Genomic DNA, 24714 nt, shown 5'->3' on the forward strand with positions numbered 1-24714 from the left:
ACGATAAAAACTATTGTAATTTAATCGACTACATTGCGACATTTTAAAGATTTTATGAAATAAATACTGAGTCATGTTAAGTGATTGATTATTTACCAATAATTAATAAGTTTATTTTAAGAATATTATAATTAATGTGCATTTACGAATGAAATTAAATATTGATTTTGGAAGATTTTATTACTACGATATGGATAGTTGATCGAAAAGTCCTAATATCAGAATGAATAAATTTTATTACAAAGTATTGTATAAATACACACAGGAGACTAAAATTGTTGGATTGTTTTTTTTTAAATCCACGCATTGATTTCATGCGTTTTCTTTGATTTTTTTTATGTTTGTTTATCTTTATTTTGAGCCTTGAGGTGAAGTGTGCAGGCCTCTAACGTTCATCTGACATACACATTAAGTAACAAAAGATTGAAATATTACAAAAATTATAAAAAAGACAGTAGACTTAACATAATATAAAGTGAAATAAATATACATGCAAGGCTTTTTTCCATGTAACGCGATGGAACGGCGTTCCGGCACCTTTTTAAAGGTAAATGTTTTTTTAATTTTCAAAATCAATTAGACGAAACAATGTTTGTGCTTACGTTATTACAATCTATATTTATCTAATTCATCAAAATGATAAAATATGGTATTGTAATGAGTATTTAAATGATATTTAAATAAATGTATTTTTTAGTAAAAAGCTTTACATGAGGTGATTTCCAAGAACTCTTTTTATTTAAAAAAAAAAGCCCTGTATGTATGTATATATAACAAAAATGATTTATTTATTGATTTGGCGTTTAAATTGTAGAACTCAAATTTAATCAATATTTAAATTTTTAAATCAAAGACAGATTTCTTGAGTACTGAGTAGACTCAAAAAATGTGTTTTTTGTCAATGAGATATTATCAAACCATTGGAAATTTTGGTGATACATGCGTTTGAGTCTTTTGCCATCTGATTCAACTTAAATAATAATCTCAAATACAAGTGTTCTTAAAGATAAGATGAATGTATATGGGTTTTATTATATATTGTACAAAGATTAAAGTGGAGTTCAGTAGTGACAAAATGAAGCTGTTGGTCGGAGTATTCCTGGCAACTGTTGCCTCCGTGGCAGCTTACGAGGGAGATTTGGAAGGGTAAAATAATCCTATAACTTGTAAAATAATCCCATAAGTTTCAGTAAATATGCATAATACTATAAGTTTAGGTGGTTTCGTTGCGGTGTCTGTATGTCTAAAATCATTTTATACAAAAAACTATCTATGAATATAAAATGTATTGTATAGCTGGTTTTAAATAATATTATTATAAAATTTTGTCCGTCTCCATAATGTAATGGTCAGCACGCTCGGCTACCGTTCTGGAGGTCCCGAGTTCGATTCCCAGGGGGAGGGTCAAATAAATATAAGTGATTTTTTCACCCTAATATTTATTCAATATCACCCTGGACTGGTACCTAAAGCGGAGGGCTGATCACCTATCCTTCTTGTGTTAACGATCAAGATAACACTGCGTTAATATGATGCAGTGCCCTATGCACCATTGGGGTGCGGGTAAGGGTTGAGAGAGAGAGATAACATGTAAAATAATCCCATAGATTTCAGTAAATATGCATACTACTATAAGTTTAGGTGTTTTTGTTGCGGTATCTGTATGTCTACAGTCATTTTATACAAAGAAAATATTTATTAATATAACATGTGTTGTATAGTTGAATATGGCTGATTTTAAATAACATTATTATGACATTTTGTCCGCCTTCATAGTCAAGTGGTAAGCGCATTAGGCTACCGAGAAATATTTTCTAGCGTTTCTCGAGTATGTACCTAAATATAATCCAGGATTCGGAATCCACATACAAATGAAAGAGTTTCTGCTTAATAAAAAGCTTCTTTCATCTCACGATATATGTCTTTAGTAAAATTCTAGGAATTCAAGCATTTCGTTTCGAATTTGAACTATACATATAGAAGTCTTAAGAATTTGAGTAGTGTTGTTGTCAATCATGGGTAGAATTGGTGAATGTTACACGTGTGTGTTAAGTGATTATTTAAACCAGCCTACAACGATTGTAAGCCCCGTAAATGCCAACTTCTATATTTCTTCATCTATGTTGAAATATAAAAAAATCTTTGTTTATTTTCAATTTGTGTTTCACATTTTACTTTTGATCATTTTATGGTACATAATTCAAGTGTATATAAACTAACAGGTATATGTTACAAAGATGAACGGATAGCCTATCTAATATATTATGAAAACAGCTTTAAAAATAAAACGATAAATTAGTATCATCGTACGTTGAACTGAAATCTATTATGAAACAAAGATAGTAAAAGTACGCAAATCAAAAGATATACCTACACTTAATTTGATAATGATATTGATAAAAGCAAACGATCATAGTTAACAATACAAAATTGATTTGAAGTCAACGGTACTTAATGATAAATATGATTACTGTAACACTATCACATTTAAAATATATATGTATGTATATATATATATATTTTTATATATATATATATATATATATATATATATATATATATATATATATATATATATATATATATATATATATATATATATATAATATATTTATATTTATTAATTCATTCATTCAAACCCTTATCCGTACCCCGATGCTGATTTTTTTTTTGTTTTTTTTTTGTAAATTTATATTATCCACTGACACTTCGTGATGGAATTGCATTTTTAATTTATTATTAGATTAAAACCAATATTTTTAGCTTTTCCACTTTTTTATTTGACCAGCGACAGGGTTTCGTCGTTACCGACATCATCAGACTGGGTCCAGACCAGTCTGGTGATGTCGGTAACGACGAAACCCGGTCGCTGGTCAAATAAAAAAGTGGAAAAGCTAAAAATATTGGTTTAAACCTAATAATATTTTTTTTTTTGTTTTTTTTTTTGTCATGTACATACCTCTCGGATAAGAACAATACAGACTAAAAATAAACATCTTCAACCACAAACTGAAAAGTCAAACAAATAAAATGGAGTTAAATAATATTTAGGAGCAAGCTGTACAATGTATACCCAGTCAAGGATCGTGTCGAGATGGTAAATACAATGGCTGATAAAATGCCGTCTTTAGACATTTGGCAGTACGCCCATGCGCTGGGAAGGGAAGCCAGAATACTTGTGCCACAATATTTGCAAGGAGCCTTTGAATCGGTCCTGAGAAGCTATGAAATCCGTTATGACATCGCCATGGAAGACGTCCAAAAGTGAGTACGGCTTCACTTAAACCTTATTGCTTTATATAAAAGAAATATAATGTATGTACGTTAGAAATAATCAAAAAGAAAATTTATATCAAGATGACATATTATTGTATGTCGTTGTACTAAATATTCATCCAAAAGAAGTCCTTTCATCCTCATATTGGCAGTTCCATACATTGCTTTCATGATCCAAAATAAGTGTTAAGACTTTATTGTGTATTGATACAATGCTTGTACATTAGAAATAATAAAAATTTAAAAAAAGATGAATTACTATGATATGTAGTTGGATTAAATATTCATCCAAAAGATAAGTCCTTTCATCTTCCTTTCACCAGTTCCAAACATTTCTTTCATGATTCAAGATAAGTGCAAAGACGCTATTGTGTGTTGAAACAATGTATGTACGTCAGAAATAATAAAAAGTAAATCTAAATATATATATATAGTGATTCAAGAAGAAGGTTTCTAAATTGGTTCATATATGTATATATATATATATATATATATATATATATATATATATATATATATATATATATATATATATATATACATATATATAAATATATTTATATAAATATATATATATATATATATATATATATATATATATATATATATTATATATATATATATATAATATATATATATATATATATATATATATATATATATATATATATATATATATATATATATTGTATATATATATTGTATATATATATATATATATATATATATATATTGTATATATATATATATTGTATATATATATATATATATATATATATATATATATATATATATATATATATATATATATATATATATATATATATATATATATATGTATATATATAAATATATATGACTTACTATTATATGTATGTAGGTGTACTAAATATTCATCAAAAATATACTACTTTGTGTCCATTTCAAACTCATTTCATCTTCTTTTTGCCAGTTCCATACATTGCTTTAATAAATTTAAGATAAGTGCCAAAACTCAATTGTGTATTGAAACAATGTATGAACGTTAGAAATATTAAAAAATAAATTTATATTAGGATGACTTACTATGATAAGTGTGCTAAATATTCATCCGAGAGATATCATTTCAAACTTCATTCATTTTCTTTTTGCCAGCATAGTTTTGCTAAATTTTAGACACTGGTTCACATTCAACTTATTTTGATCATCAATCTACATATTTTATCATTATTTCTTGCATATTTATCAATAATTTGTACTATTCTTCTATTTCAGAGTATTGGAAGAGGAAATTCGCGTCAACAAAATTGCAAGATCAAATAATTTGAAGCATGGACGAATCAGTTTTACAGCCTACCACAGCCACGCCGAAGTAAGCACAAACAACCTTCCACTATGATCTGTTACACTATTTCATTTGTTCTTCTACCATGCTCATTGACTGAGTTATGCAAATTATTTGATTCGTCTATCATATAAAGTACAGTACTTCCTGTATATTAATTACAACGATTGTACATATTCAATGCCTTCTAGATCAACAGCTTCCTCGATGATCTGGCTAACAAGTACCCAGCTCTGGTCAAAGTAGATACCCTGGGGAAGTCTTCAAACGGCTTGGATCTTAAGGTGATTCGCATTTCTAAGAGTGGAGGAAGTGACCCATCAAAACCAGTGATCATTTCTGATGCTGGGATTCACGCCAGGGAATGGATTGCTCCTGCTCAAGCTCTGTACATCATCACTAAACTGGTGGAAGACGTCACTGAAAGCGATCTGGTAGACAAAGTTGATTGGGTCATTATACCATTGTTGAATCCTGACGGATATGAATACAGCCATACAGGGGTAAGTCAATTTATTGATAAAAGCACTTCTAACTAACTAACCATCACGTCGCTCCCACGCAAGGATAGAGATAATAGAATTCCACACCACTCAGTTTTGAAAACATTACATGTCTCTTCTCTATATTCATGCTCATACATACCCGATGAATATTCCGATTCCTGATTTGACCGCTTTAATGTATTTAACATTTTTGATCAAACCAAATTTTCCTCGAGTTTTCTCTGCATTCATTTACAACCACATTTGTCTCATAAATTTAATTTACCGTTCTTTTCTCACTCATTTGTTCCACATGTACAAACCAGCTCAACACACCTTGCTTAATTTTATCGATAATGTTTATCTCAGCCTTGCATTCTTTCCTTATTTCACCATTCGAATATCTATCGTACATCGTTTTGTGTTGTACACCGTACAAACACCGTATACATTACAAAAATAGAGGTACCAAGAAATCAAACACTATTTCTTAACATCAATTGTGACACGTGTTTCGATGCATTTAGCATCTTTATCAAACACAGTATATGTAACAAAAAAAGAGGTACCGAGAAATCAAATACTATTTCTTAAAATCTATCGTGACAAATGTTTCGATGCATTTAACATCATTATCAAACACCATTTATACACCTCTTTATATCACAAGTAACAGGGTACCAAGAAATTAAACACTATTTCATAAAATCTATTTTGGCAAGAGTTTTGATGCATATAGCATCATTATCAAACACCGCATTTATTACAAGAAATAGAGGTACCAAGATATTTGTTATTGTTAATGATAGTCTTTTTGTGTAGTTGACAAACCGGCTATGGAGGAAGACGCGCTCGACAGCTGCAAGCACACTTTGTCCAGGAGTTGATGGAAACAGAAACTTTGATTTCCACTGGATGGAATCAGGAGCCAGCTCATTAGCTTGCTCAGACACCTTCGCTGGACCAACACCGTTCTCAGAGCCAGAAACTGGATACCTCAAAGGCTTGTTCGAGGAGTACGAAGGACGCTCAAAGCTGTACGTGGCAATCCACAGTCACGGGAGTTACTTCCTTTATCCGTTTGGATACGACGCCTCTCCCACACCCGACGATGCCGAGCTTCACAGCTTAGGCCTTCTGGTGGCATCGGCTATCGACGAAGCTGCTCTTCCTGGTTCTAAGAAATACCTTGTAGGCAACTCCGCGGCTGCCTTGAACTACATGGCTGCTGGAGCGAGTGACGATTATGCATACGGGGTGGGCAAGATAAAGCTGGCGTACACTCTGGAGTTGCCAGGAGGTGGGCTTTCGGGCTTCGACTTGCCACCCTCTAGGATCGACCAGGTCGTCAAGGAAACTTGGCAGGGTATCGTTGTACTAGCTAGATACGTCATTGACCAAGCGGCTAAAGAACAGGTCTAGTTGTATCTTACATCTTTCATATAAAATTGAAAAAATAAAGCATCTACTAAAAATATGTTTTTCTTAGTTTATTTTCATTTCCAATCTATATCTGCATCCAAAAGTGGATTAGGCACTGCATCGTATAGAAGCGGTGTTATCTTGATCATAAATACATGATCCTGATCATTAAATACATGGTGATTAAAAAAATATGAACAAATTTTTGTTGTTGTTGTTGATTTTATTCTCTAATCCGTATCTGTAACCAATGGTGCATAGGGCACTGCATCGTACAGAAGCGGTGTTAATTTAATAATTAAATACGTGCAATCAGCCCTGCGGTTTAGGTACCAGTCCTGGGAGGTATTAAATATATATTAGAGTAAAAAAACGCCAACATTTATTTGATCCCCTTGGAAATCGAACCTAGGACTTTCAGCGCGGTAGCCAAACGTGCTGACCACTACGCTACAAGACAGATATTTTCTATATCATTAGTTTTGATATAAATAAAATAATACACATTCATGTTGAGATACCAATAAAAATCTTGATATAAATAACTCCAAAATGGAGCAAATTCAGAATTTGTGAACACTCAGATACACTAAATTTTCACAATTTTTGTGAACATACTACATAAGTGACCGATGAGTAATAATAGTTTATGTAGCGCCTTTTACTAGTGATAATTGATTTAAAATATTTTATATCCAGGATTTGGACCTCACATACAAATAAAGGACCGTCCGTCCATTTGATCTTCACATTCGTTTGAAAATGCCATAACGAGACGAAACAATTAACACAATATTATTTTTTATGTGTTTTTGTTAATAAAATACAACTTAGTAGACTCAAACAACCTGTGTTTGATTTAAAAATTAATACATAATTAAAATGGAGTTCTACAAATTAAACGCCATATCAATAAATGAAAAGAGTTTCTGCTGAAAAAAAGCTCGGATCAAAATATCTCGGATCTCAATATTGAATGCACAAAATAACCTTGATAATAAGATAAGAATCTTTTTTAATTTTATTTTATATTTATTTTATTTTTATTTTTTTTAGAAAACCAACAGAATATTTCGACAAAAATGACATAATATGATAAAATACAAAAAATAACAATTCCGATTAAAGGTTTCCACCTAAGTAATCTAAAAATAAAACAATTTAAATAAACTGTCATAAAAGTGTAACTATATAGAACATTTCTTTATAAACTGGTCAAATAGACATCAACAATATTTCTTTTAAACGTACTAAAAGAAACATTATTGATATCTATTTCATTAAGCATTTCATTGCACATATCGCAGGCTCGATTTAAAAATGAATTTTGGTAGGACTTGGTGTGCATATTAGGGATTTTAGATAAATCTTTGTTTCTGGTCTGTTCTCCCGGGACTCGGGATAAAAGTTCTGGGCAATCTACATGATTATTTAAAAAATTATACAGAAAAATAAGGTCAGCATATATAAACTTGTAATATAAATTAATATTTATTTATTTATTTATTGAACGGCTGAAGCCTTTAAAGTAATACATATATACAGTATCTAATACAAAAATAAAAAATACACTAATAGAAAAACAAAAAGTCTTGTAACAAATAGTCTTATAACATAAAATCATAATTAAAAAATATTATAACAAGTAGTAAGCACTAGTAAATACACGTCTCCCTCAAACACTATCGGTGAGCAGTAAGAGAGAGTGAAACACAACGTTTAAATTTATCCATTATAACATGCAGAAGAAATGCTGAGAAAGTACAGATTTCAAGGAGGATAACAATATATTAAATAAATCCATACTTTCAAAAGCATTGGCTAACATGTGAAGCCGCGGAATCGAATATAGAACATTGACAACCATGGAGAGTTTAATTCCCTTGCTATGTTACTTTCAAATGACTTAAATTGATTGAACAATTTTTGTGAAGATTCCTAGCAATAATTTCCCATTTTGGAGAACTCCCTCGGCTTGATGAGCCGAGCCATTTCCCTCATAAAGTAGAGCGAAAGGGTGAGAACATTAAGCGGAATTGCTCTTAAATTCAATTTCTTCCGTGAAATGTGATCTCACTGACATTAGGACTTTAGATAAAATGGAAAAATATCGTTTCCCCCTCATTCTTACCGAGGGGCTAATATCCGAGTGTGAAATAAACTAGGAGAACTAAATTACTTTAGATTATTTCATTAACTGATTCGGCAGTCGCCGTGACGTAATATCTATCCATTTTTAATTGAGATTTCACTTTATATAATTTTTTCAACATAGATGAAGAAGAATGTGGTTGAATAAGTCTGGGCATCTACGGGGCTTACGACCGTCATAAGCTGATTTAAAACTAAACTTAAACCACTTAAACTAGTCGTCAGCCTCGTAAATGCCTAAACTTTCATATTATTCTTTATCTATGTTGAGATGTCAAAAAAAACTCCTATAATATGTATTTTGAATATTGAAAGCATTAACATTGTGGATCACAGTGATATATTATTTTGAGAATTAAAAAGAACTTTGTTTTTTTGATCCACTCACATTTTTATTAAAAACCAACTAGTTTCAGCAACAGCCTGTTGCCCTCTTCAGGGTTTATTTTACGACTAAATTTTTCATAAAATAAACCCTGAAGAGGGCAATAGGTTGTTGCCGAAACTAGTTGGCTTTTAATAAAAATGTGAGTGGATCAAAAAACAAAGTCTTTTTATTTCTCAAAATAATATACCTATTATATGTGTTTACTGTTTTTTTTTTTAATTTTAAATACGTTTACTGATTTTAACTCTTTAAACAGTTGTGAATTTTTGTAATTGGAATGTTTCAACTAACTGTACCTAAGTACCTGTTTTTTGTGACTCATTATTGTAAATTTATTTATGTAAATGTTGTGTTAAATTTCCAAATAAATAAAAAAATATATAGCAGTAATAAAATAATTGGAGATAATCCAGTTTTGTGAACAAGCATTTGGACACGCTCAAAATCTTGTAGATCTTTAATTCGTTCCCTAAGCCTGCCCGAATTGTCTTAATATAAAACTAACTAACTAACTAACCATTACGCCGCTTCCCCGCAGGGGTAGGCAGAGAGAATCGAACGCCACACCACTCTGTCTTTGCAAACATTCTTTGCATCTTCTACATTCATGCATCTCCTCATACATACCCGACGATTATTACGACTCCTGACCGCTTTCAAGTATTTGACATACCTGATTGTGCCAAGTTTTCCTCGGTCGTCCTCTGCTTCTTTTTCCAACTACATTCGCCTCATAAATTTGTTTAACCGTTCTTTCTTTACTCATACGCTCCACATGTCCAAACCATCTCAACACACCTTTCTTAATTTTATCGATAATGCTTATCTCAGCCTTACATTCTTTCCTTATTTCATCATTCGAACATCTATCAAACATCGTTTTGTCACACATTCGTCTGAGCGATCGCATTTCGACTGCATTCAGTCTGCTTTCATCCTTCTTTTGCCAACTCCATGCTTCGCTTCCATACATAAGGGTTGGAACCAGAACTCCATTGTGTACTGCCAGTTTAGCTTCCGCTGATAGATTTTTATTTGCTAAAACTGATTTTAGTGCACCATTCACTCTGTTCCCAGCATTCATTGTCTTAATATCCCTTTCTTAATTTGCTTTTTTTTAGTTATCTAAACTTTTAATCCTTTCCATTAACGACAATGCCTGATATTTTTCCGTCCATATTTATAATTAATGAACGGTCCATTAAATGTCCGTATCGATTCGTCCTTTTTCATTATCGTAGACATCTATCACGCTACATATTTAATTTTAGAGGTGTCTATTTTAATAATAATCAATAATTAATTGTACGAAGCACTTAGTGAACAATGACGGTAATGAAATATTACTGATATTATTATAATTTATTAGATCAAACACTGGATAATTCACCCTACGGATAATGTAGCAATATAATAGGGTATCGAGGTAAAATATGTATCGTTTATATGAAAGAAGTTGTAAGTCAGGAAGATTAGGAAGAGTTCGGTATGGACATGTGGAGCGAATGGATAACGAGAGAATGACTAAGAAAAAATATGTTGCGAATGTGAGAGGGAAAACAGAACGTGGACGACCGAAAAAGACTTGGCACGATCAGATCAATCAGAACCTAAAATCTGGCGGTGTCAAAAGTCTGCGTAATTGGAGGGCATGTGTGACTAGATGTATGGATGTGAAGGAGGCGAGGAGTGTATGTCAGGACAGAAGAGTGTGGCGTTCCATCCTCTCTGCCTACCCCTGCGGGGAAACGGCGTGATGGTAGTAGTAGTAGTTGTAGTAGTAGTTGTAAGTCAGCATCTTAGAGTTTACGACCCTAGCATTTGGCTTTCTTAAGTGATCACTGTATGCTCTTATATAACGTTCACCATTCAGACCATAATTGAAAATAAACATTGTATTAATTATGGTAACTTTTAAATGATGGCTAATCAAGTATATATTTATATTCAATTTTTACTAAGAAAATACCACTATTTTTGCAAATCCATCAAAGTGTTACAACACGTGTTTTGATGCATTTCGCATCATTATAAAATAGCATATGTAATGCTAATTGTAAATTACATAAAGTGGTACAAACTAAGTAAAATTTAATGTTAAAATGAAAAGATATACCACGAGAGATATGCTGAATCGATTGAAGAAAAACATTCATTTTCCCAATACAATATTATTTTAACGTCATTAACCGCTTGAGGACTACCGCCAGTATGCTTGTGCAAACTTTCTTAAACTTCTTCAAATCCAATGGTGCATAGGGCACTGCATATAAACGCAGTATTATCTTGATCGTTAACACATGAAGGAATGGTGATCAGCCCTCCGCTTCAGGTAGCCAAGCGTGCTGACTTTGCTTGGAAAAAAATAAAATAAAAAACTTTCCATAAATGAAACATACTGAGAACTTAATCCTTCAGAATTTACCAAACAAAAAAAACAAGTTTGATAACATCCCTATTTTTTATTTTATTATATTTAAAGGATCTTATTTGAGTTCTTTGTACTAAAAAGAAAAACGTTGTTGCGGTGTGTAATTAATAAAAAGGGGTCAATATAAACAATTATGGATACTGCATAATAACAATGAGAATTCCAGAATAAAATCTCAAAAGAAATCATTGAACATTGGGTAAAATGGTAAGAACCCTCCATTCCGTGTAGGGTGTCAGGTCTCCGTGGGGTTGTCAATATAGGGGTGGTAATATCAGTAAGGGAAGTAACTTTTCATGTCCATTAAGATAGAGTCGGCGGATAAGAGGAATCGCTGCTAAGTAGGTGACGTCAGGACTTGATTATCTTTTATGACATAAGTGGAGATTACTCCGCCGCGGTTGCGTCATCACCGACTTAACGTCGTAGTTAAATCATCTGCTTGCTCTACATCACGGTAAGGATTCAGAGGAAGTTTGGGGAAGATTGAATATATCTAAGGTTAAGTTAAGCGAGTCACATCACCTAATTGAAAATTAACAAACGTAACAAAAAAGGTGTACTGTCGACAAAAAATGACGAGCCAAAAGGACACAAAGATCTATCAGATTTAATAGCGTCTTGTTTAGAAAATATGACTAGACGAATAAGAGAAATAAATGAGCTATGTGATAAATAACACTCTCCTTATCATTCATCGTTTACATTGTGTAAAACCACTTTTATACACAAAGTAAACGATGAATGATAAGAAGAGTGTTATATTACCATACCACAAAGTTATCAATGCTTTTAATACAAAAATATATGTGACAAATCTTCATTGATATAAGATATATATAAACACATTTGTTTGCTAAATCATTTGCACCATAATATTTTCCCCAATTCATTCAGCGTGAAGCGCCCTTGAGGTATTTTTTTACGAAAATGGCGCTATATAAGTTATCCAATTTTATTATTATTATAAGAGATATATTGAATCGATTGTGTCTAAAGTATTGATGTATCCATTATATTGTTTTTAGAGATCAAATTTATTAATTTATTAATAAATGTACACATCCACTATCATTTTTAATATACACATAAAATAAATATGCTATAAAAACTCTCCGAAAGTCGTTTACCCAGACTTCCAAATTCTTCTTCATCTATGTTGAGATGAAAAATGTAAAAAAAATCAATATTCAGATTTCTATGTATATTTTTTGTTGTTGATATGTCGCTCACTTCTTTCAACAACGTCATTTAACAAAAAACTTCATTTTTCAGAAAATCGTTTTTAAAGTTTAAGAATAAAATAAAATAAATTAAAATAAATATCAAGCCACTTATTGAACGTTTTACTGTGCAACAGATCTTTTTAGGTAAAACCTGAACGTTTTTTCTCCATTTGAAAAATATTTAGTATATTCAAAAAAATAATTAAACAATACCTTTTCTTCAAAATGCAAAAACAACACTTCCTGCCCTTAAATATTAAGTTAAAAATATGCCGTTTTTACTGAGATATAGTACTTCTTTTGGGCATACCAAAAACATGCACAACTGAAAATTTACGATTTTTGATATACGACGTTGTTGAAAGGAGCGAACGATAAACTAATGTTGGTAAGGTGCATATTTCAACTAAGTAATATCAACAACAGTTGTCAACAATCTCATTATCTCACATTCGAGTAGTAGAAGAGGGTGGTAAAAGTAATATCTACGTGCAATTCCGTCGACTGTTTGAAATCGATTGAGTGAACTCTCCCAAAGCCATTTAAGTGGAAAATTAGCGAACAGGAGAAGGAATGTAAGCGCGAAAAACGGCGGGAACATCCACAGGAAAATGGCGGAAAAATTCCTCACAAATTCAACAAAATCACAGCGAAGCGAATCGCTGAAAATAATATATCATAATTTCAACATGTAATTTTATTTTATGGGGTGGATATACATAATAGGTACGGATATAGAATATTCTGGAAATGTATTTTTAAAAGATCTTGAAATTCATTATTCATGCGGAATATCAAGGAGTATAAATGATCATTTTTCAATATTAAAATTTCAAATTTAAGGTAAATGAATTTAAAATTCGTATTTTTATATTGTAAATATTACGAGTTTTGGAAAAATTCATGATATTCTGATTGAAATTGTTTTTTAATGTTTCGGAATTCGCGTTATTTAAAGAACGATTTACGTTGAAATAATAATGATGTATTTTTCTCAATACAATTTTTATCCTACTTCTGTGTGAAAGGGATTCAATACATTCATTTCAAAATATTTTAAAAGTAAAATTACATGAAGTGGTTAGGTCAGGAGTCGGAATAATCAGTGGATATGCATGAGGAGATGCATGTATGTGGGAGAGGCGAACTTTTATATGTATATGGTTCTATTTCAAAACATAGTAATTGAATCACTAGAATTTCACTAGAGACATCTATTGGTGAGATGAAAGAAGCTTTTTATTGAGCAGAAACTTTTTTTAAATTTTTATCAAATAAATAATATGAAAAATAACTCGTATAATTGAAGATAATCCAGATTTTTTAACAGGTATTTGGACACACTTAAAATGTTGTTAGTTAAACAATTAAATAATTTAAGTAATTTATTTATTTAAAAATATGATAAAAAGATAATTAATGTATGTATTAAATGTTAAATCAAACACTGATTTTTGAGTCTAAAAAGTTGTATTTTATTGTTAAAAATACACATAAAAATTATTAGTGACAATTGTTTCGCCTAGTTATGGTATTTTCAAACGAACATGCCAATGTTTTTATGTGTTTTTACGATTTTTATGTGTTTTTTGAACATTAAAATACAACTTCGTAGACTCACATAATCAGATTTTACAATGTAATACATAAATTAAAATGGAGTTCTACAAATAAACGCCAAATCTATAAATAAGTTAATTAATATTCTGATAGTTTTTAATACAAATAAGCTCTTAATAGACAAATACAATTTTACGAGTCGAGCGTTAAACTGACACGTTGTCATAATATGTACAATGGATTATTATCATCTGAAGAGATCGTGACAGTGTGTTATAATATTCGAGTACACGATGACACCTAAATAGAAATGAAAGAGTGAAACGCGTCAAATTTTATTATTACACCTGAAAAAATGAAATATATTATTCATAGGAAAGAGTCGAAAGACAAAGGAACTTGTAATATGAAGGGTAAAATAAAAATTAGGTTTTAAATATTCATGGTATTCACTTCACTATTGTAACGTTCGTTCTAACAGTAGCTGCCATATTTATTTACTAAGTCACTTGTCGAATAAAATGAATAAGGTTTTATACGTATCTTTTAAATTTATATATTTAAAATATATTATATAATAATGATAATTGTGGATAACTTATATAGTACTAATTTTGTAAAACAGGGACTACCTCTGTCTGGAGGGGAATTTCCCCCTCAAATGGTGAAGCCATCCAGTGTCGCCATATATACAGATTTCTCTGTATTGGTACAGATTTTAGGCTTCCGTTACAGATTAAAGATTTTACTCTTAGGTAGTACTTTTAGTTTTATACAGATTTTTGGAATTGTACATTGAATATGATAAAACAGAAGAATGAAAATATGTATAGATTCGAGTATGATTAACATTTGATTATAAGTACTGAAACGTTGGAAGGATTTTTACTATCAAAACAACTACAATGATCCATGGTTCAAATTAAAAATAGAAAAGGATTTGATTTCTAAAATTCGTAAAAATGTGTATAAAAATCAATTTTAAATTTTGGATTATTGTTTCTAAACAAATTTTATAAAGATTTATAGACTGTGTGATTAAGATTTTGTGGTTTGGCATATCGCTTACTCCTTTAAAGAACGTCATAAATAAAAAAAACTTGATTTTTCAGAAGAACGTTTATAATGTTTAAAAATATAACACAATGTATTAAAAATACATATCAAGCCACCTATTGAACTTTTGACTATGCAACATATCTTTTTATGTAAAACCTGAAGGTTTTTTCTCCATTTGAACAATATTTCGTTTATTTAAAATAATAATTAATCAATACCCTTTCTTCAAAATGCAAAAACAACATTTTCTGCCCTGTAGCGGGTAAATATTAAGTTAAAAATATGCCGCTTTTGCTGGGCATTCCGAAAACATGCCTAACTGAAAATTGACGATTTTTGATTTATGACGTTCTTGAAAGGAGTGAGCGATATTGCAACACTTCAGTGTTGCTTCAGCCACCATTGTACCACCATTCGAACACCTATTATACAACGTCTCAAAAAATTAATAAGATAAAAAATGGACTTTTGTAAACAGCATCGAAAAACAAACATGATCTAGATATTTTTCCGTTTCACTTTCATTTTCCTTTCATGCGGATTCCTCGAGAGCAGATTCCGGCACGTCGTGAGGGAAGTTTCAAGTTTCACGGGTCAGTAGCGTTTCACAAAACTGAAAGATCGTTTTCAGGAATTTCAGTCCGAGTTGCTTGACCGTGAAGATTAATAGCCGAAGATATCGGGAATACGGCGAGCCCGACACGCCGCTAAGATAAGAATATAACATTTGCATGCCATCAAAGGAACCGAGTATCATGGTGATAAGGGATTTCTGCACGATATTCTAGGGCGGAATTATGCTAAAAGGGTGTTTCTTTTTTTCGCATAGCGAGTTGAAATCGTTGCAAAAAATGATACTATTAGAAATGCGAACTAAAATTTACATGTTATTTTTGTGTCCGCCTCCGTAGTGTAATGGTCAGCACACTCGGCTAGCGTTCTGGAGGTCCCAGCTTCGATTATCAGGGGGGGGGGCAAAATAAATATGAGTGATTTTTTCACTGTAATATTTATTCAATACTACCCTGAACTGGTACCTGAAGCGGAGGGCTGATCACCTTTCCTTCATGTGTAAACGATCAAGATAATACTGTGTTTATATGACGCAGTGCCCTATGCACCATCGGGGTGCAGATAAGGGTTTTATTATATATTTTTTTTGACATCTCATCAAAGATAAAGAAGAATATGGAAGTCTGGGCATTTACGGGGCTGTCGACCGTCATAGGCTGGTTTAAAATAAATGCCCATATTCTTCTTCATCTTTGATGAGATGTCAAAAAATATTATGAAAATAACTACTGTAATTGGAGATAATCCAGATTTTGTGAACAAGTATTTGGACACACTCAAAATGTTGTAAATTTTACATGTATTCATAAAACATATATTAATAAAGAGTTTGAAAATTAAGTTTGGTCCTGAGATAGAATAATTTGGTAGGTGGATTCAGAACCTTTGATAATAAATGATATTAGAGTAGTAACTTTAAGATATTAGGATTAGTAATTTTTTTGAGTAAGATAACATTTTACGTCTTTTGACGATTGAAGTTCGTAGAAAAATCGAAATGTATTCAAGGTGAAATAATTATTTTAAAATTTAACCCAAGTTGTGCGATTTTCAGACAAAAATAAAGTAAAATTAAAGATTAATGTAAAATTGAATAATTACATTTTACAAATAATATGGACAGTATTTATCCTATATATTATTTAATTAAGAAAGGTGTGTTGAGATGGTTTGGACATGTAGAACGAATGAGTGAGGGAAGAACGGTAAAACAAATTTATGAGGCGAATGTAAGTGGAAAAAAGAGCAGAGGAAGACCGAGAAAAACATGGCACGATCAGGTATGCCAAATACTTGAAAGTGGTCAGGTTAGGAGTCGTAACAATCGGCGGGTATGTATGAGGAGATGCATGAACGTGGAAGAGGCGAAGAATGTTTGCAAAGACAAAGTGGTGTGGCGTTCTATTCCCTCTGCCTACCCCTGGAGGTTAGGTAGTTAGTTATCCTAGATCAAAGTTTCTTGTTTAAAATATGTACACGTAAAAGATAAATTTAATACCGATATATAGGAGTAAATAAAACCAAGTGCACTTGTAACTATTAAAAATAAACAATATTAAAACTTTAACAACAACAAAAAAATCACAGAATTGCAACGATAAAAAACTTACCAAGTAAAACTTAAAATATTCATTTTAAATTTAAGTTTTATTTAGTTTGTACCACTATTTCTTAAAATCTGTTGAGACACGTGTTAAGATTCATCATGCATCAATTTCAAAACTCGAAAATGATGTGGAATGCATCGAAACAATTTGTTTACTTTTCGTGTTTAAAGAAACACGAAAAGAAATAGTGGTTTATACCAAATAAAACTTAAATTAAAAATGGATAGATTTACCACAAGGTGACTGGCAAATTGATTGATGAAATAATATTAAGTTGGAGTAAAAAAATACATACTGTTAAAAAAATATATATTGAGTGCACGCTTCCACACAAAAAATATCGTAAAAAACGAAAAAAAATTACTCGTTGAAATGATTTCCAAAGCATTATGTATGTACATGAAAAACAAAACAAGTAATGATTTCAAACATTTTTATTAAGCAAACCAAACATATTTTAGAATGCATAGTGCCTATAATAATACTGGCACTTTTGCTACCCGAATATTTCCGAAAAAAGTAAAAATATAGTTTTTCGATAATGGGGGTGAGTTTTTTAAATTCGCAGCGCGAAAATGGCTCCAGATTAGATCCGAGCTACAAAGCTTCCTTTTTACGCCGCCAGAGCGCGCCAGTTGATGGAGAATTGCTTTTTTCTGTCAAATAGGTTTTGGGAACCTTTTTTACGCTAATAGATACATTCTGAAACGACTGCATGAAATGGAAACTGTGGAGAACGAAGAATATATGAGGAAAGAGGTGATTTGCAGGTGTGTGGATAAGATGAACGTACGAGTTGAAGAGATATATGTATTAGCGAAAATTCACCGTGGTTATTCTCACAATATTTTGCGTGTGTTGAAATCTTTCATCATAAATCTTGGTGTTATCTACTTATATTGATATTTAAATCTTGTATTGATATTTAAAAATTGATTTTTAAATCTTATATTGATATTTAAATATTGATATTTAAATCTTATATTGATATTTAAATCATGGTGTTATCTACTTATGAGTTATTTTATATTGATATTTCATAACAGATGACGAATATATTTATATCTTATATTGATATTTAAATATTGATATTTAAATCTTATATTGATATTTAAATCATGGTGTTATCTACTTATGAGTTATTTTATATTGATATTTCGAAACAGATGACGAATATATTTTAATCTTATATTGATATTTAAATATTGATATTTAAATCTTATATTGATAATTAAATCTTGGTGTTATCTACTTATGAGTTATTTTATATTGATATTTCAAGAAAGATGACGAAGAATATGAAAATCTGAGTATTTACAGGATTACGACCTGTCACACGCTTTATACACGTTGTAACATTCATCATTCTACCCATGATTGAAAATGATATTCTTTAATTGAAACCTTCTTTCACATGTGAGTTCTCAGCTCCATCTATGGTTGGGTTGAATGAATTTTTTTTACTAATCAGAGACCTTCATGAAATATTTGTAAGATTCATCGAGAATTATTTTTACATACTAGTAAACGCCTGAAAAAAACGATTTTCAATTTTAAATAATATTATAAATTTATTGGTTATTATAATATATTCCACTATATATTTTAACCTACCTTCGAATGGTCGCAAGCCCTGCCCTCGCAATACCCAGACTTTTATATTCTTCTACCGCTATGTTGAGAATTAGATATAGGTAACTCCTATTATTATACGTTTAACCTGGATAATTTTACATACTGGGAAACACCAGAAAACCTGATTTTAAATTTTTATAAAACTTATATTTTGACCCTACTGCAACTTATACTTTGTTTTACCTAGCTTATTTAAAAAATAAATAAATCTGTGTTGGGAATAGGAGAGGTAATCTAGTGTGGGCCAATCAGGAACAAAGGTCGTAAGCCCTGTAAATACCCAGACTTCCATATACTTCTTCGTCTATGTTGATACATCAAAAATACATGAAAAGTGATTATTTTAGTATGGAATTAAATAACATCTTATTTTGATAATTGATTCGGGAGTTTGTGGTAAAATTTGTGGTAAAATTTATCCATTTTAATAAATTAACTTATAGTGGTATTTACTAAGTCAAACACATATAAAAAATAAATTCCATCTGCCTACTTTTGTTCCTACAAGCTGAGCAATGATTCGATGCATTTAATATAATAGGTAGAGTTATCGCTACTACCTTATGCCGGCTCTGCGGTTCTCGCGTTTGAGCACTAAATGTATGGCGCTTCAGATAGAATTTAGGGGTGATCAATCATTTATATAATTTTCGCTTTCAGAGAACATCTTCTCCTTCCTCCGGGATCAATGTCAGATGGAAAAGAAACTAAAATAGTTTGGTATAAAAAAGTAATGGAAGAACGAGTTTTTTTAAGGAATTAGGCGCGGAGATTGATGACGGGTGTACAAATTTAATACTCACTGAAAATAAAAAGTGTTTTCAGTAGAAGAATAGTTGAGTGCTCTGAAATTAGAGAGCTGAAACATACTTTGATTTCATTAATCAATTCGGCAGTACTTTGCAGTAACATCTATCTATTTAAAAAATTTATTTGACATCTCAACATAGATGAAGAAGCTGGTTGCGAGGTGGTAAGATCATTTTACCCGTAGCAGTTGTTGTAACAATAACACACAGCTCTTTAATAATTTGTCCGCCTCCACGGCGTGATTGTCAGCGTGTTTAGCTACCGTGCTGGAGGTCCCGGGTTCGATTCCCAGGGGGGTAAAAATAAATATTAGTGATTTTACACTGATCTATTTATTTAACATTACCCTGGACTGGTTCCTGAAGCCCAAGAGTGATAACCTTCCCTTCATGTAAGTAATGATCAAGTTAACACTGCGTCAATTCGATGCGGTGCCCTATGCACCATTGGGTGCGGATAAAGTTTATAAGTAAGTATGTACTTTAATAAGACATTCGAGCCTTAAAATGTATTTATTTATACATGAAGACAGAGTTGATATTCAACCCTTTTGAGAAAGCGTAACCATTGGAGTTTGTGAAGTAGTGGGGTGATGTGACTGAATTGAGAAATTAACACTGATTGCAGTCGAGCCATTTTATTATTTGGTAGACCCGTTTTTTAACCGTTACAATAATCTAATATGTAATAGATACTAAAACGCATTTATTATTTGTCCAATTAAATTTCTTTTTCCAATTACATTCGCCTCATAAATTTGTTTTACCTTTCTTTACTCCTCATTCGTTCTACATGTCCAAATCATTTCAACACACCTTTCTAAATTTTATCGATAATGCTTGTCGATAATCGATAATGCTTATGAATTTTTCTTCAAAGAATTACTTTAAAAAAAAAATTCTTCATAATGACTTGGAAAGTTAAAAACGACAATTTCGTTGAATATGTTTTAATTTAAAAAAAATCTTTTACGATTGTTTTGTGAACTATTTTCAAAGGGTTGAACATGAGTTATTATACGTTTCCTTCATCCAACAATGTCATACTGTACTAGTGTAGTGATGAGTGACCAATGGTAAAGTACACTTTTATTAAGTTTTCTATACCTCACATGAAAAGATAACTTGATAAGTTTTTTATTTGCCTTCTTTACTTCAAACCCTTATCCGCACCCCAATGGCGCATAGGGCACTGCGTCATATGAACGCAGTGATATTATGATCGTTAACACAAGAAGATAAGGTAAACAGCCCTCCGCTTCAGGTGATATTGAATGAAAATTGGAGTGAAAATATCACTTATATATATTTATTAGACCCCTGGGAATCGAACCCGGGACCTCCTGAACGGTATCTGAGCGTGCTGACCATTACACTACGGAGGCGATGATTTACCTAAGCTAATAAAAACATGTACATATGTACTTTATATAATATGTATGCTTAACCAATTTGTCTGGAATACACATCTCTTTTAGATATTTGTAATAAATATTAGCGTGGAAATCATTTATATAAAAAAGGAATAGAAATCACAAGCATGACATTGAAATAACGATATTCGACACACCTTTAGAAGGACCGTTTTAAATGTAGGGTCCCGAACCCCAATTTGGCGACACCTGGCCTAGAACGGAGACGCAGGGCCGGACTGGTGATGTACGGCCCGATGGGGCCTGATTTATTAATCTGCTGAACTCAGTTTAAAGGTTGGCATACTTTACGAGGGTTTACCTGGGAGCTTATCATACACTGCGGATGTAGGGGGTGAATAAAAAAATCTCATAAAACAATGATAAACTGGGCAGGAAATAAACTAAAATGCTTATATCTCTATGTACCCGTTTTAGCGGTAATACCTCGGCTCAAGTTGCCCGGAAAATAATAGAAAAATTCAATATAAAGCAATATTTTATTTTATTGAAACTTCATGTACACAAAATAAATAAGTACATTGGCGGGCTTATTGTTAAAAAGCAATATATTCCAACCAACCAAAGACAGACTAGTGAAATTGATCAAAACGTTTGATAAGATGTAAAGCTGTTTGATATCAGAGGGTGGATAGTACTTGAAAAAAAAACATGAATTATAAATTAACATTGACAATAAGGAGGGCTTAGGAAAAAAGGAGTTTAGGGAAGGAGGTAGAGGAAAAAATTAAAGGAGGAAGTTTGGACAGTTAGGATTCTGAGTGTGTCTAATTCTTGGTTCCAAAATCAAAGAATTTTAACTTTAAAAAAAGAGAATATTAATTATTAAGAAATATATTAATTATTTTATTTAATATTTAATATTCAACGTTTTTCAGGCATACTCGATAAAGCTTTTCATTTAATACCGCACATAGGAAAGAAATTATGTGGGGAAAATAGAAAATCCACTAAGTCAGTTTCGTAATCACGCGTCTACTGTCAACTCAACAGCCTAAACACGCTTTAATTATAATGTTTTATATATATATTTTTTAAATTTTAAAACAGAAATATTAGTTTTTATTATTTACACAAATATTTAAATTTCATACTATTTCTGTGAGCCTAAGTGGCTCATCATTAGAAATAGGTATCAAATCGTGGTAGAGTGGGTTCGAACCGAGAAATTCCGACTCAAGAGTCTGCAACACTAGACACTTATTTATAAGGTCACATTTAAATGACAGTTATACAAATTTCTGAGGCAAATGTGGTTGGTTGTAGAAACAGGAGAAGACGGGGGAAAACTTGGCATGATCAAGTATTTCTAATACTTGAAAGTGTACGAAATATACTGGGAAAATTCGCAATATTTTGAGTGTGCCTAAATCATTGTTAACAAAATCTGAGTTTGTCTACTTGCATTATAATCGGTTGCTTTGTTTACTAAATTTAATAAAGTTATATTGGAGAAAACTCAGATCAAATCTAATTAATAATATAATTAAAAAAAAAAGAAATATAAATTTATATATATATATATATATATATATATATATATATATATATATATATATATATATATATAAATATATATATATATATATATAATATAAGACCCTTGTGATTGCAAATGATGAAAATTTATGCCCCAACCAGAAATACGAGAAACCTTCAAATATTTTATTGTAATAACAGCCGGACAGTGTCTGGATTCAATACTTCTATACACCGAATGCAAAACCTCGCGGACCATATCGATATTTGAAATACGTCACTTCCTAACTATAAAGCAATAATAATTACTATATTTCAAGCTAATTCATCATTCTTTGTTATACATGTCCGTCTATAAATAATTATATAAGTACTTTTCGAATCAATAATATACTTAAATTGTATGTAGTTTCGGGTTGTAGTCCCGTGGTTAGTGTCGCGGACTCTGAGTCACAGTTTCTCGGTTCAAATCCACTCTACCACAATTTGATACCTATTTCTAATAATGAACCGCTTAGGCTCACAGAAATAGTATGAAATTGAAATATTTTAGTAAATAATAAAAACACTAATATTTCACTATTTAAAAAAAAAGAGAAAACATATTATTTTATCATACTATTTTATACAAAATGTAACAAATTATGTACAAATTGTCTAAGGCCGTTTATAAAGGAAAAGAGTATGGAAATGCATTTTCTGAAACGTGTGGATTGAATCGATACAAGGAAAACATGTTTAAATTTTCAAAATTTTAAATATATTTTCGCGAAAGACCTAAGCGTGGAAATTTTGCAATTCAAACAGGGCGATGTTTGCAACGCCAGAAATATTGACAGGTGAAATAATTTTAATGGTTTCCGGGAATATCAGAATATCATTCCCTTTCTCGACTCCAGTCTCCCGTTTCTCGCTTTGCATCCTATTTGTATTCCTTCGCTCTTTACTTTCCACAGACAGGCGTGTGCAATATCCTTGAGAACAGGATCTGCGGGAAGAAGGGAAGCCGAGAATGCGCCCGATATTGGCCCGAGACAAGCAGCAAGATGGGGATAATCCTACTTGTTTTCGCGAAGTCGAAATCCATTTTCGGCAGGTGAATTGAAATATATTAAATATATGTATGTTTATATTGAAAAAACTGGCCATTGCGTCGTTTTTCGCAGAGGCAAGCAGAGAGAAAGAAATACCATAAAAATTTGTCTTTGCAAACAATCTTCTACATTCATGCATCTCCTCATACATACCCACCGATTATTCTAAGCTTTCCGACATAATTTGACTTGATTATGCTAAGCTTTCCTCGGTTTTCCTGTAATTAAATTTCTAACTACTCGTCATAAATTTCTTTGACTGTTCTTTCTTCAGTCATTCGTTCTACATGTCCAAACTATCTCAACACACCTTTCTTAATTTTATCGATTGTGCATATCTCGGCCGTGCATTTTATTATTCGTCACTTTCACGTCGTAACATCTATCGTACAATGTTTTGTCGCACATTCGTCTAAGATCGCATTTCGACTGCATTCAGTCTTTATCCATTCTTTGTTCCCAATTCCATGCTTTACTTCGACAAATAAATTGAATTATAATAAAAAAAAATTAAAGTTCTATTTGAAATTTCTAATTGATTTTTTAAAAATAAGTATAATGGGTTGTATTTTAAAATACGGTTGAAAACATGTATAATGGAATCTGTATCAAGATACCGTGTGTCAGTAAACATTTAAATGTTGTATTTTTTATATTATTTCGAGAAATAAAAATACTTTGTGTTCTGATCCACTCACATTTTTATTTAACCAACTAGTTTCGGCAACAACCTGTTGCCCTCTTCAGGGTTACATTTATTAC

General features: G+C 31.4%; 2 protein-coding genes across 2 annotated transcripts in view; one reads left to right on the forward strand and one right to left on the reverse strand.

Moving 5' to 3' along the window:
* The window catches only part of LOC148304113 (leucine-rich repeats and immunoglobulin-like domains protein 1), a gene marked incomplete at its 3' end in the record, with an annotated part of 617685 nt that overhangs the window by 24432 nt on the left and 568539 nt on the right, over positions 1 to 24714 (reverse strand). The gene's annotated exons all lie outside the window — the stretch shown is intronic.
* Positions 1076 to 6507, forward strand: LOC148304116 (carboxypeptidase B-like). The gene is made up of 5 exons (XM_088268821.1): positions 1076 to 1146; positions 3052 to 3264; positions 4531 to 4627; positions 4792 to 5103; positions 5908 to 6507. Exons 1-5 carry the CDS (start codon positions 1076 to 1078, stop codon positions 6505 to 6507), a joined length of 1293 nt encoding a protein of 430 aa, XP_088124947.1.

The sequence above is a fragment of the Brachycentrus maculatus genome, unplaced genomic scaffold, assembly GCF_059751285.1.
Source record: "Brachycentrus maculatus isolate JH-2025_06_01 unplaced genomic scaffold, ASM5975128v1 h1tg000332l, whole genome shotgun sequence".
Taxonomy (NCBI): Eukaryota; Metazoa; Arthropoda; class Insecta; order Trichoptera; family Brachycentridae; genus Brachycentrus; species Brachycentrus maculatus.